General features: G+C 44.2%; 1 protein-coding gene across 5 annotated transcripts in view; it reads left to right on the top strand.

The window, feature by feature from the left end:
• MORC2 (MORC family CW-type zinc finger 2) overlaps window positions 1–4,113 on the top strand; it is a 39,941-nt gene extending 35,828 nt beyond the window's left edge. For 2 of the 5 annotated variants that reach the window (XM_053206491.1, XM_027050834.2), the window contains 3 exons: window positions 2,391–2,579; window positions 2,673–2,765; window positions 3,837–4,113. In XM_053206491.1, the coding sequence (XP_053062466.1) occupies window positions 2,391–2,579; window positions 2,673–2,765; window positions 3,837–3,905 (351 nt within the window). In that variant the 3' untranslated portion in view covers window positions 3,906–4,113. The remainder of the gene's footprint in view (window positions 1–2,390; window positions 2,580–2,672; window positions 2,766–3,836) is intronic. The other 3 variants (XM_027050835.2, XM_015081493.3, XM_015081492.3) reach the window with 3 other exon arrangements.
• Window positions 4,114–12,073: the final 7,960 nt, after the last annotated feature.

Consider the following 12,073-nt stretch of genomic DNA (forward strand, 5'->3'; position numbering starts at 1 on the left):
TGATTTGGCCTGGGGCTCTAGTTTACTGACCCTGTTCTAAGAGGATACCTCTGGTGGCAGATTGTTTGGGTGGATGGAAGATGCAAGGGCAAGGGGGCAGGTCCAGTCGTGAAAGGTCAGAGATGAGGGAATGGGAACAGGAACAAGAGTGGTGAAAGTGGACTGGCCAGTAAAAGGTCTGTGTCAGAAGTTGTTGACAGCAAGCAAGTGATGGGGGAGGAGGCAGAGGCCACATGCTTCCCTGTGTCTCAGGCCTGTGGGAAATGATGACAAAACTATTAACTGGAGAGAAAACAGAGGGTGAGGGTAAGAGAGGTGATGAATTGTGATTTGTGTTGGGCTGGAAGCACTGGCACCTACAGTTCTGGTGATGTCCATTGGGCAGGTGGAGACTGGGGACTCTCAGTCCAAGTTCTCAACTTGGAGGGGCAGGAAGGCCAGGGCTGCAGATGGGATCTGTGAGCTGTCTACATCAAATGGGATAGATATCTTTATGGTTGGAATAGTTTAAGTTTTCAGGGAGGAGTTTCTAGAAAATAGAACTAGAATCAAAACTGCAGGGCTAGTATGTTCAAGATGTCAGGCCCACATGTGGCAGGTATGTGCTTGAGGAAAGAGATGGGGATTTTAACCTCCATTAGACAGTGAGGTTAGGAGTTGAAGAAACAGGCTCAGAGAGGTAGAGTCTGTTGTAATAGAGCCCAGATTTGACTCCAGGTGCTTCTTTAGGACAAGGGTCTTGCCCTTCTCCCAGTGCTGCCTTGCTTCCCTGTGAGATGAGAAGGCAGGTGCAAGCTAAGGAAGCTAGAGGATGGCAGAGCTCATGGCAGCTTCCCAGAAAGCTCCGTACCTCAACTCTTGACCTTGTTGAGGCTGCAGGTGCTGTCTGAAAGTTCCAGGAAAAAAAACGCTGATAGGCTGGCTAGGATGGCCTGGCATCCTGTCAGTCAGATTTGTTGCTTTTGGCTTAAGGTTGTTGCCAGACTCAGAGCAAACTCTGGGTGCAGTGGGATCTCTGCTGCTCAGACCATAAACACAGCCAGAAGCATCTGAGCAATGCTTGTAAAAGGAGGTATACCACCAAGGCATCAACTTTATAGTCTGCTGACCAGAATGTGTAAAATAAGTCAAACTGATTTTTTTTAATGTCACGGACAAAACAGTCTAATGGTCATTATGTTCTTGTCTGTCTGTAAAAGATCATCCTTTTTCCCTTCATGCTGGACTAGGAGTTCCATAAAGCCATCAGAAGGTCTTGCAAATGTTAGATTCGTATATATGAATATATATGAATATGAATATATATGAATATATGAATATATATGTTTAAAATAATATAACCATGCAAATCTGTGATAGAAAGTTAAAGAGATAAACGAACACAGATCATGGGCTCAAAACATCATACAATTAAAGTTTTAATACTTTGGAGCCTGCTTGAACACTTAATTTGTGCTGCGAAGGTAATTATTTTCTATACAGAACTTGAAATTTCTCTTGCCATTTTGGTTTAATAGGATAATATTCTAAAATTGTAAGGTAAGTACTTGTAGCAAAATAGTTTTTAAAAACAGCAGTAAGGAACTGCTAAATGCCATATAGCTCGTACATAGAAGCATGTAAATGCAGGAGTTGATATTACCGCAATGGTCAGTCAGGACCACTCATTTTCATCAAAATGGTTTTATCGTTCTCATTGGTGACTTATGAGTAAGTTATGTTATAAATTTGAATTTTAAAAATAAACGTAAAGAGCTCCTGCTCAAATTTTTTAATGAGATTCCATGTAACATTGCTTTTGAAGCAAGTTTTCTGCTACCTTTTAAAAGTTTGAAAAGCCTCATGTCTAGAGAAACTGCTAGTTAACATCATTAACCCACACGTTGGAAGTTTCAGGTACTCAGGAAAGATAGTAAAAGCTCTGATCCTGCTTATATATTATACAAATCTGAGGTATCTGCTATTGGTGGGTGCTTGATAAATGTTTCTGGAACAGGATTTTTGGTTCTGACATTGTGGGATGTGACTTGGAATGGACTGCTGAAAGGGCTGTGGTGAAGTTAGATGTGATTGAGCTGGGAGGGAGACTCATCTTTTTTGTCCTAACTGGAGTGGAAGAATCTTGCCTCACATTTCCTGACGGCTTGCTGTCTGCCAAGGCATTTTGCTGAGTGCTTCACATGAGTAATCTCATCTCCATCCTCATGGCAGCCCCACGAGATGGGCATCGGGTCTTCCACTCTGGAACTAAAGAGCCCACTTGTCCCTTATATGGATATCCCTTCACACATCCTTGTGCTGAGCTAGTTGGGGATACTAGTGCCTATCTAGAGGGGCCCTGGGGACCCCTGTAAGCCCATGCACTCACTCTCTGGGTTTCTTCCCTACAGAAAGAGTACTTCAAGCAGTATGAAGTGGGGCTCCAGAATCTGTGCCATTCCTACCAGAGCCGTGCTGACTCACGGGCCAAGGCCTCTGAGGAGAGCCTGCGCACTTCTGAGAGAAAGCTCCGAGAGACAGAGGAGAAGTTGCAGAAGCTGAGGACCAACATCGTGGCGCTCCTGCAAAAGGTGCAGGAGGTGAGCCAGGCAGCCCTCTCATTGCAGCTGGACCACCTGGTGTCTCAGGGAGGGGGGCCTGGGCACCTCCTGCTCCCTTCTCCCCACTCACAGGAATCTGTGGTTTCAACCCTGGCTGCACAGCATCCTGACCAAGAGGGCTGGAGGTGGTGCGGCTGCCTGGGCCTCATCCCAGCCAGACCCACGGTATCAGATTTTTGCCCTTGTTTAGATCTTCTGATTTATAGCCTGGTTTGAAAATCCTCCACGCCATGAAACAAAGATGTTCTCACTGTTCCAGATGACGCCCAGATGGGATTGGGTTGCCTAGAAGTGGGGAATACCCCTAGAGGGTCTCAGTCCTTCATCCAGGCAGTGAAAACTGAGGACATGGCTCTGTGTCTCTCTTGTGGATACCGGGTGAACCAGATAGGCAAGATAAAGGTCCCTATCCTCATGGCCCAACAGTGGTAAAGGACACAGAATATTGATTATGGGAAGTCCTGTGAAGTAAATACAAGAGAAGAAAAACAGGGAGGCCACTTTACTAGGGTGTTCAGGGATGGCCTGAGAAAGGGGTATTAATATTTGAGCTGAGAGTAGAATCAGTCATACAAGATTGGCTGTGTGAGTGCTTTAGGCAAATGTAAGAGTAGGACCTGAGGCCCAGGGCAGGGAGTTGTGGGCCATAGGAGAAGAGGCAGGGCTTGTACAAGGTCGGATGTCCCTGGAGGGTTGTGGCACAATCCAGTTTGCAACCCAAGACATTTACTCTGTTGGTTGTAGGAAGGCCTGGAGTGGGGTGGAGGTTAGAACCCAGGACTTGGGTGGGAGATTTTGGTGGCCTGATTCTTGGTTGGTGACAGTGAGAAACACAGATTTGTAATATCTGAGGGAAAAAGGAAACGGGTGATTCTTCGGTTTGTCTTGAGTCCCTAGGTGAGGGAAGGTGGTAGCCTGTACTGAGATGGATGCAACCTGGGGTGGGTCGGTGCATTTGGCCTGTTTTGAATGTACTGATTCTTAGAAGCCTGCAACACATCTAAGGCAACCAGAAACCTGGGGTAGAGGCAGGGAAGTAGCAAGAAATCTGGGCGTCATCTGTGCATAGAGGATGGGGAGGGGGGAGAATGACCAAGATGGGATAGGCCTGACAGGGCGGAGGGGGAAGAGGAGGGGACTCTGGGCTCAGGCTCCATGGGCTGCAAGAAGGATGGGGAGGTGGTGGGCCCCCTCACCGCTTTCAGGCCCCCAGCTGACTGCTCCCTTCTATTCCAGGACATAGACATCAACACAGATGATGAGCTGGATGCCTACATCGAGGACCTGATCACCAAGGGGGACTGAAGGGCTCAGAGCCAAAAACCAGCTCCTCTGCCCTTCAAGGCAGAGCCCTCGGGGGGTGGTGTTTTGTTCTTGGGTTGGTGGACTTACCTTGGTTTGATTCACATGAAACATTTGTGCTTTTGGAGGGAAAAATACTCTGATTCTTTGAATCTTCCTCCCTAAGTTTATAAATATTTATTTTTTAAAAGAAATAAGATGCTGCACCTGCTGTGAGACCATACATTTTTTTTGGTAACTGTTGGGCAAAGAACAGAGAACTGGGATGCCAAGCTCCTTCTCTTGGCTCCTGGCTTCTCAAGATGTGGTAAATCCAGTGCCACCTGGAAGTCGGAGAGGCTTCAGGGGCAGGGCTGGTCTCTCCTAGAAGATGAACAGTGTTGGGATCTGAGGGGTGGGGGGACGGAAAGACCCTCCAGAGTGGTGCTTCTTCTGGGGGCTCTAATCTGGAAGACCTCTGGGGGTAGTGGGTCAGGATAGAGAAACAGCACTGAGCAGGTCCTGTCTCAGGTCAGGGACGTGAATGTCGGCTCATCCTGCTGTCAGTCATTATGGCTGTGGCATTGTCCAGACAGCTTGGGGAAGAAAGAGCCTCCCATTCACCCTCCCCATCTACCACTCAAGTTCTCCCTGTGGCAGTGATTTCTTCAGTTAACTGTGGACAGTGATATATCCCACTGCAAAAATTTGAGTCCAGGTTGAGTAGTAGACAGATCTGACTCTGGTGGGTTGCACACTGAATGAATGTTTGAATTCCAAAGGATTCTTTTTGAGAAAGCCCTTTGTGACAGAACCCCTGTGCTGATTTGGTGGTGACCTCCATCTGTGGGTTTGGCAGAGTCCGGAGAAAGCATGCTGCCTTAGATGGTGCTGGCTAATCTGGAGAACCTGCTGCTGCTGCTTTTACTGTTTTCCCCTGTACCTGGCCCCACCAGTCCCTGCTCTGGGCCAGACAGGAGAGGGGGTCACTGAGCCACAGTGACTCCAGAGGCAGCTCTTTAGGAAACACACCATGCCTTCCCTCCCTTCTAGTCAGGGCCTCACACAGCTGTGTCCCTCAGGCAACTTCTCAGGGTCAAAGACAAAGGCAAGAGTTGCTGAGTTTCTCTTTAGTGGTCATTGGAAAAATTTTGGTTTGATTTCCTCCAACTCTCTTCTGTCCTCTCTTTATCTGGGGACTTTGTGTTTTCTAGAGGCACGAGAGCTATGACTTGGTACTACTGGTCTGTGATTCAAACCTTTCTTGGTGTGTTTCTGGCATCTACCTATCCCGGGTCAACAGTGGCCCACATGCCGCTCTGTGGAGTCTGCAGAAAACTGGGAGGCACTGGTGAGGGAAGTCTTTACCCATTTGTGTGTGGGCCCAGAAGCACCTGCAACTTGTGGGTTTGAGGCTTCCCCAAACCATATCCCTGGGGGGAGGGTTATTTAGGCAAATACCACTCAGAACCTGGCCTCTTCTTCCGGAAGATTCTCTGAATCTTGGGGTTTGTTGAGCTGGTGATTCCTCTCCCATCCAGTTCTCTCTCATCATCCCAGGCAGCATGTGGTTCATTTTTGTCCCCAAACCTACTGTTTTAATCTAAAAGGAAGTTGGTTCTGCATTTTTACCATAGGATAATAGATAATACCCAAGTTTTTTATTTACACACCTGTAATCAAAATGCAATACTATAAAACTTGGTGAGACTCCTGAACTCAGTCTGTTTTCTTCTCTTAGTAAAATTCAGCACCTTATTTCCTCTTCATTCTTTCTGCTACTGTGGCTTTAAACTGTCTTCACATTCTTCCTCATCACCATCTTCCTTTTTCTGTCTTCACCCTCCTTAACATCCACAGAAACAGAAATGCTGAATTTCTTAAACATTTTAGTGTGAAATTCTCAATGTATGCGCTTTGCTTTTTTTTTTTTTTTTTTTAATTTTAGCACAAGCAGGGGAGAGGGGCAGAGGGAAAGTGAGAAAGGATCAAGCAGACATAGGACTCGATCCCATGATCCTGTGATCGTGACCTGAGCCAAAATCTAGAGTTGGATACGCAAGCTGCTTGACTGACTAAGCCACCCAGGCACACCCCACCCCCTCCACATCCACTTTGGTGTTTATATCCAATCACAGCTGTACTGAATGCAGCCTGTTTCCCAGACGGAGCTCCTGTCATTCTGGGTGGGAAGATAAAATGCAGTGTCTCTCCCCTTTCCTGTCATAGGACCTGCTTGGGATTGTCTGAGGATTTGGGAGGAGGGTGTGGTCTGGATGATCTGTGGCAGGAAAAGTCCATAGCACACAGCTGCAAAAAGGTGAATGTACAGCATCACTGTTTTTAAGGAATGGGAGCAATGGGGACTTTAAGTGACACATGCATACAGTAAAACTTCAAATAGTACAAAAATTTCAAACAGTACAAAATGCTACACTATGAAAAGCAAGGCTCCCTTTCACTCTTGATCCCTGAAAAGAATATTCATGCTGAGCATACAAATATACATCCACTCTGTTCTGTTTCTGCCTGTTTCCCACTCAATGTATCTTGGAACCTGTTTCAGAATAGCCCATATGGGTCTTTTTTCTTTAGAACAACCTCATAGCACTTCATTGTCTTGGATGTACTGTCATTTAAGAGTCTTCTACTTACAAACATTTGGGTTAACATTTATGGAAAATGGTATGATGAGTGTGTGTGTGTGTGTGTTCATTAATTCAGATCCGTATGTATGCATGGTAAATTCCAAAGAGAAGTGGCTGTGTCAAATGGTAGTTATTAATATTAAAAATATTAAGATACAGTCCAGAAAAACCCCCAGTTTTAACTCCTACCAACAGGGTATTCCCCACCCACCCTGCCTATACTTATCAGTATGCAGTCTCTTGCATCCTGTACTAATGTGAAAGGTGAAAAGTGAGGTATTTTTGAATTGATTTGAACTAATTTAAGATTGAGCATCTTCATTGGTCAGTTGTGTCTCTGTTGCAGGGCTGTAGTTCTGAATCTGGGTTAGGGACTCTACAAAAGAGCTTACAAAAAAAGATGAAAAACCAAGGAGTGAAGTCCTCAGGAAAAGGTTCACCTTGTATGATCCCTTCACACCCTAAGTGTCCCATGGATTTAGGATTAAAACCCCCCACTTTAGGATCAATACCATATTACCTACTAATAGTATTACTAGGTCAGGACAAGGGTTTGATATGTTTGTTTACTCAAGGAAGGCATGAGTTAATAGGTTGAGAAAAACTTTTTTATATCTATCTGAGTAATACTATTTTTTGGCTGTTCTTGTTGGGTCCAGTTCCCCATGTCTACATGACCGCTTTTCAGATGTGGTTCAAGCAGTGGTAGCCAAGAGTTCATAGCTCTAAGGGTCAATTAGTGATAAGACTGAGAAAGCTCAAATTTCTTTGCCATTTACATATTCTATGTACTCTTGTATTCTACAAGTCTTGACTGGAGTGGGCAGTGCTTCTTCAGTACTTGTCCCTGTTGGAAGGTGGTTCTCGAGCTGGGCCAGACTGTAAGGGACCTGTTGCTGGGTGGTCACCAAGGTGCCTGAAACATCCCTCAGAATTCCACTGGAGGGTTCTGGCCTTTTTTGGAGATGGAAGCTTTCTTTGGATGATCACATTGCTTTTGTTTCCCTGAATGGGTCAATGGCCAGCTTGGTTATGAAAGGCAAGAGCTCCAAGGAACATGCTTTCTCTGCTGCTCTGTTTGAGGCTGCAGACTATTCTCTGCCTGTTCTCAGCACAAATAGGGTCATCCTCCAGTGAGCAAGAAAAAGACTGGGCAGAGGAAGGGCCTGGCAAGGCACATCTCACTCAGCAATGAGCCAAAATATTGATGAGTCTGTGGCCTTTTTCATTTGGAAACTTGGCAATGTGCCAGGCCTAATTAGGGCTCCTGGTGGATCCTGTAGAAATTCTACCAGCTCACAAGGCCTGAGACAAATCACTGCCCATCCTGGCTTATTTAGCCTCAAGGCTAGTTCTCTACCTGAAAGTTATTCAGAGGCACATTATAGATAGCCACTAATCTGGTGCTGGTCTGACTGAAGTTAGAATGGGGGTCCAAAGCCCTTGTTGCCCTGACCCCGAGTTTTTGTGTCCAAGATTCACTGGTCCCTACCTGCTACCTACCTCTAGGCATTCCACTGCTTACTGAGTGCCCCTAACCCATAGCTATCCTCATGGCCTAAACTATTTGGCCTGTTTCAGTATATCCTAAGTGTGAGGAGGGGCAGGGCTTCCATCCAGCCTCCTTTGGGCCTGCCCTTCAGGTTTCGTATGGTATGTTCTGGCGCTGATATTCTGGGTAGCTGCCAGCCAAGGCCTCACACCACTGGGGCAAACATAGACCACTTGATAGATGGGTCTGACAGACCTATCCTTTCCCCTTTGCTCTTTGGACTCGGCTGAGATGCTTCCATGAGACTTGGTGGGTCCACCTCCTTTCCAAGAAAGCTGTGACCAGCTCTAATCCACCACTTTAAATTTACTCTCCTTCCCTTTACATTTATGTTTTCCTCTAGTGAAGCTCTGGGCTCTCACTCCCCTCCCTAATGCCCCCATTTAAGATAGTCTGCCACTAACCGGGTTTGGGGCCCTGTGGTGGGAAGAGAACCCCTATTTGTTAGAAAGGAAAGCGTTTTTTCCTCTAAATCCTCTATCACAATACAACATGGGCTGGAGAGCAGGCTGCAGAACTGGCTGCAAATTCTTAACCTTGTCCAGAAGACGCGGCCGGGACCCAGCCACAGTCCCAAACAAGCGCCGGCCTTCCAACCCGCCAACGATTGTGGTCCGTCGAGGGCGCCCCTTCGCCTGTTCTCCAGACCCTCGAGGCTGGCACGTAACAGCGCCTGCGTGATGCAGCTGTCCAGCACGTGCGGCTGCGCCCGTGCACCCGTCTGAGACAAAATGAGCCTGACTATGGGGTTGGAGCCCGGAGGCGCTCGGTGGGGGGCGGGGGGCGTGGAGGAAGCGTTGTGACCTTACGCAGATGTTCGAGGCTGGTCTCAGGGTCGAGATGTGGGGACCTCGCGGCACCACCGCAAGTATCCAAACTGGGGGCAAACAGGGTGGGAGGTATCGTCCCCAGGGGTTTCATATCCTAGGGCATGGGGGAAAGGCCTTGGGGATCCAATGGCCTGCCCACAGCCCAAGCAGAAAAGTGGTTATTTAATATTGTTTTAAATTCTGGCGCCTGCATATTAAGCCCGAGAGTAGATAAAAAAATTTTCCCTGGTTGTTTCTTTAACTTTTTAAAGCCACTGCAGAAAGCATTTTTTGCATAGATGACTTTGTGGTGTGGTGGTTTTATATCTGCAAGACGGAGGACCTGGAAAGGAAGCTGCATGTTTTACGTCTTAAAATAGCCATTTCCAGGTAATTTTCCTTGAAGGTCCAGCCTACTTGCCAGCCTGTTGGCCTCTCCCAGGACCTGAGACCTCTTGCACTTCACAACCATGGCCCATTTTCTACTGGTTTGTCTTAGCTTTGGTAGAAGACTGTTACTTGGAAGGTAAACATTTTTAGGTTTTGGGGTTTCCTATCATGCTTAGGAAAACCTTTCCTCTTCCCTCCATTGCCATCCCTCAAACGTTCTCTTACTCTTTGTTGAAATACTAAAAAAAATTTTTTTGTCAATGTCTGCTCCCTGTGGGATACATTGTAGTTTAAGCAGTAAGGCAAGAGTCAAGCTTTGCTTCTTTTTCCAAATGGAAATTCACTATGCTCGCCCCATTAAGTGAACCATCTTGGTCATTATTTATATTCCACTATTATATGGGCTTGAGATGCCCCTTAGACATGTCAGTGAAGACATCCTGTCGGACAGGTGGTTCTGGTGTGAGAGGTGAGGTCCTAGCTGAAACTAGAATTTTGAGCATCATCAACATCTAGATGGATCAGTCTCCCCCCTACCCCCCAACCTTTTAAAAAGACTTTTCCGGCTATTCTTAGAATTCATTCTGTTAAGTGAAATTTAAAATCATGTTACCCAATTTTTCCCATCCTTGCCAAAGAAAAAGTTCCATTGGGATTTAAATTATAACTGTATTAAATTTAGATGTAAGTTACGAGAAGGTTGACATTTTTATGACCTTAATTAAATATCCCCAGAGGATAAAAACTGGTTTTTCATTTGTTTGGCTCTTTAGATCCCACGATAAGATTTTATAATTTCTTCATACAAGTTCTATAACTTTCTCATTTTTCTAAGCGTTTTATAACTGTATTTATCAGTATTGTGAATGGGTTATTTTTTCCATCTCTATTCCTGAGTATTAATATAGAGAAGACCAAACAACTTATTTTCTATGTTATGAACTCTGGCAGTTTTAAAAATAAACTGTGTGTGTTTTTTTCTTTTTAATAGATGCAAGGTGCAAATTTGCCAGTGTGTCAGTTTAATTGCCATTTTGCTTTGGCTAGAACCTCTGACGCAATGCAACAGTGTTGAATAATTATCTGGGTCTTGTTTCTGATGGGATGGAAATCTACATTAGGGTTGAACAGAATATATATTGGCTGTTGGTTTTGGTGAATGGCCTTTAAAATGTGGAAAGAATTTCCATCTTGTTTTAACTTGGGGCTTCAGTGGTGGAGACGTGGCTGCCAGTCTTACCTGAGTGGAGCACCAGGGGGCACTAGTTACATAGACTGCAATGTGGGTTAGGGGCACACAACTGTCAGGCACACAACCTGGACTGTATGTTTTTTGTGTCCCCCCCCCTTTAATAATTATTTTTATTAGACACCGAGTAGCTACAAAAGAATACTGTATTTATAAAATGTTTATATGGTAAGAATATGCAGTGTACACCTATCATCTTGTTTTTTTTTAAATACTTTTTTAATGTTTATTTATTTTTGAGAGACAGAGTGTGAGTGGGGATGGGCAGAGAGAGAGGGGGAGACACAGAATCTGAATAAGTCTCCAGGCTCTGAGCTGTCAGCACAGAGCCTCATGCAGGGTTTGAATCCATGAACTGTGAGATCATGACCTGAGCTAAAGTCAGACCTTTAACCAACTGAGCCACCCAGGTACCCCTCTAACTTATTTTAATAAATCCTTCCCTAGAGGCACCTAGGTGGTTCAGTTGGTTAAGTGTCTGACTCTTGATTTTGGCTCAGGTCATGATCTCACACTGATAGCACAGAGCCTGCTTGGGATTTTCTCTCTCCCTCCCTCTCTGCCTCTCCCCTGCTCATGATCTCTCTCAAAATAAATAAACATTGAGGAAAAAAAATCTTTAAGTCATGAAGATACTGTTTTATATTATAGTTTATTATATTATATTATATTATTATATAATATATATATATTATATAATATAATAATATATAATATATATATTATATAATATATAATATTATATATTATATAATATAATAATATATAATATATATATATAATATATAATATATATATATATAATATATATATATTATATTATAATATATATTATATTATATTATATTATTATATTATAGTTTATTATATTTATAGTTTTGTCTTTCACATATAGATCTTTAATCCACCTGGAATTGATTTTTGTTTTTTTGTTTTGTTTTAATTTTTTTTAACATTTATTCATTTTTGAGAGACAGAGTGTGAGCAGAGTAGGGGGAGAGAGAGAGGGAGACACAGAATCCGAAGCGGGCTCCAGGCTCTGAGCCGTCAGCACAGGGCCTGATGCGGGGCTCAAACTCACGAGCTGTGAGATCATGACCTGAGCCGAAGTCAGATACCCAACCGACTGAGCCACCCAGGTGCCCCTGGAATTGATTTTTGTATATGGTTTGAGGTAGAGCTCTAATTCCTTCCTTCTTCCTGATTGTCCCTACATCCTTTAATGAAAAGTCTTATCTTTCTCCATTAATCTGCAGTGCTACCTCTCTTATATATCAAATGTTTAGATATGTATAAATCTGTTTCTGGATTTTTATTGTTACATTTGTCTCTTGTTTTTTCTATGCCAGTACCACACTGATTTAATTATTATCATTTTACAGTAAGTTTTTATAATTAGTATAGCCAGTTCTACCACTTTTTATGCTTCAAGAGTGTCTTGACTATTCTTGGCCCTTTGTATTTCCATATAAATTTTAGAATTATTTAAACTCCATAAGAAAACCTGTAGGGGTTTCACTGGAATTGATTGTATGTGATCAGTT

Source organism: Acinonyx jubatus, chromosome D3, assembly GCF_027475565.1.
Source record: "Acinonyx jubatus isolate Ajub_Pintada_27869175 chromosome D3, VMU_Ajub_asm_v1.0, whole genome shotgun sequence".
Classification (NCBI taxonomy): Eukaryota; Metazoa; Chordata; class Mammalia; order Carnivora; family Felidae; genus Acinonyx; species Acinonyx jubatus.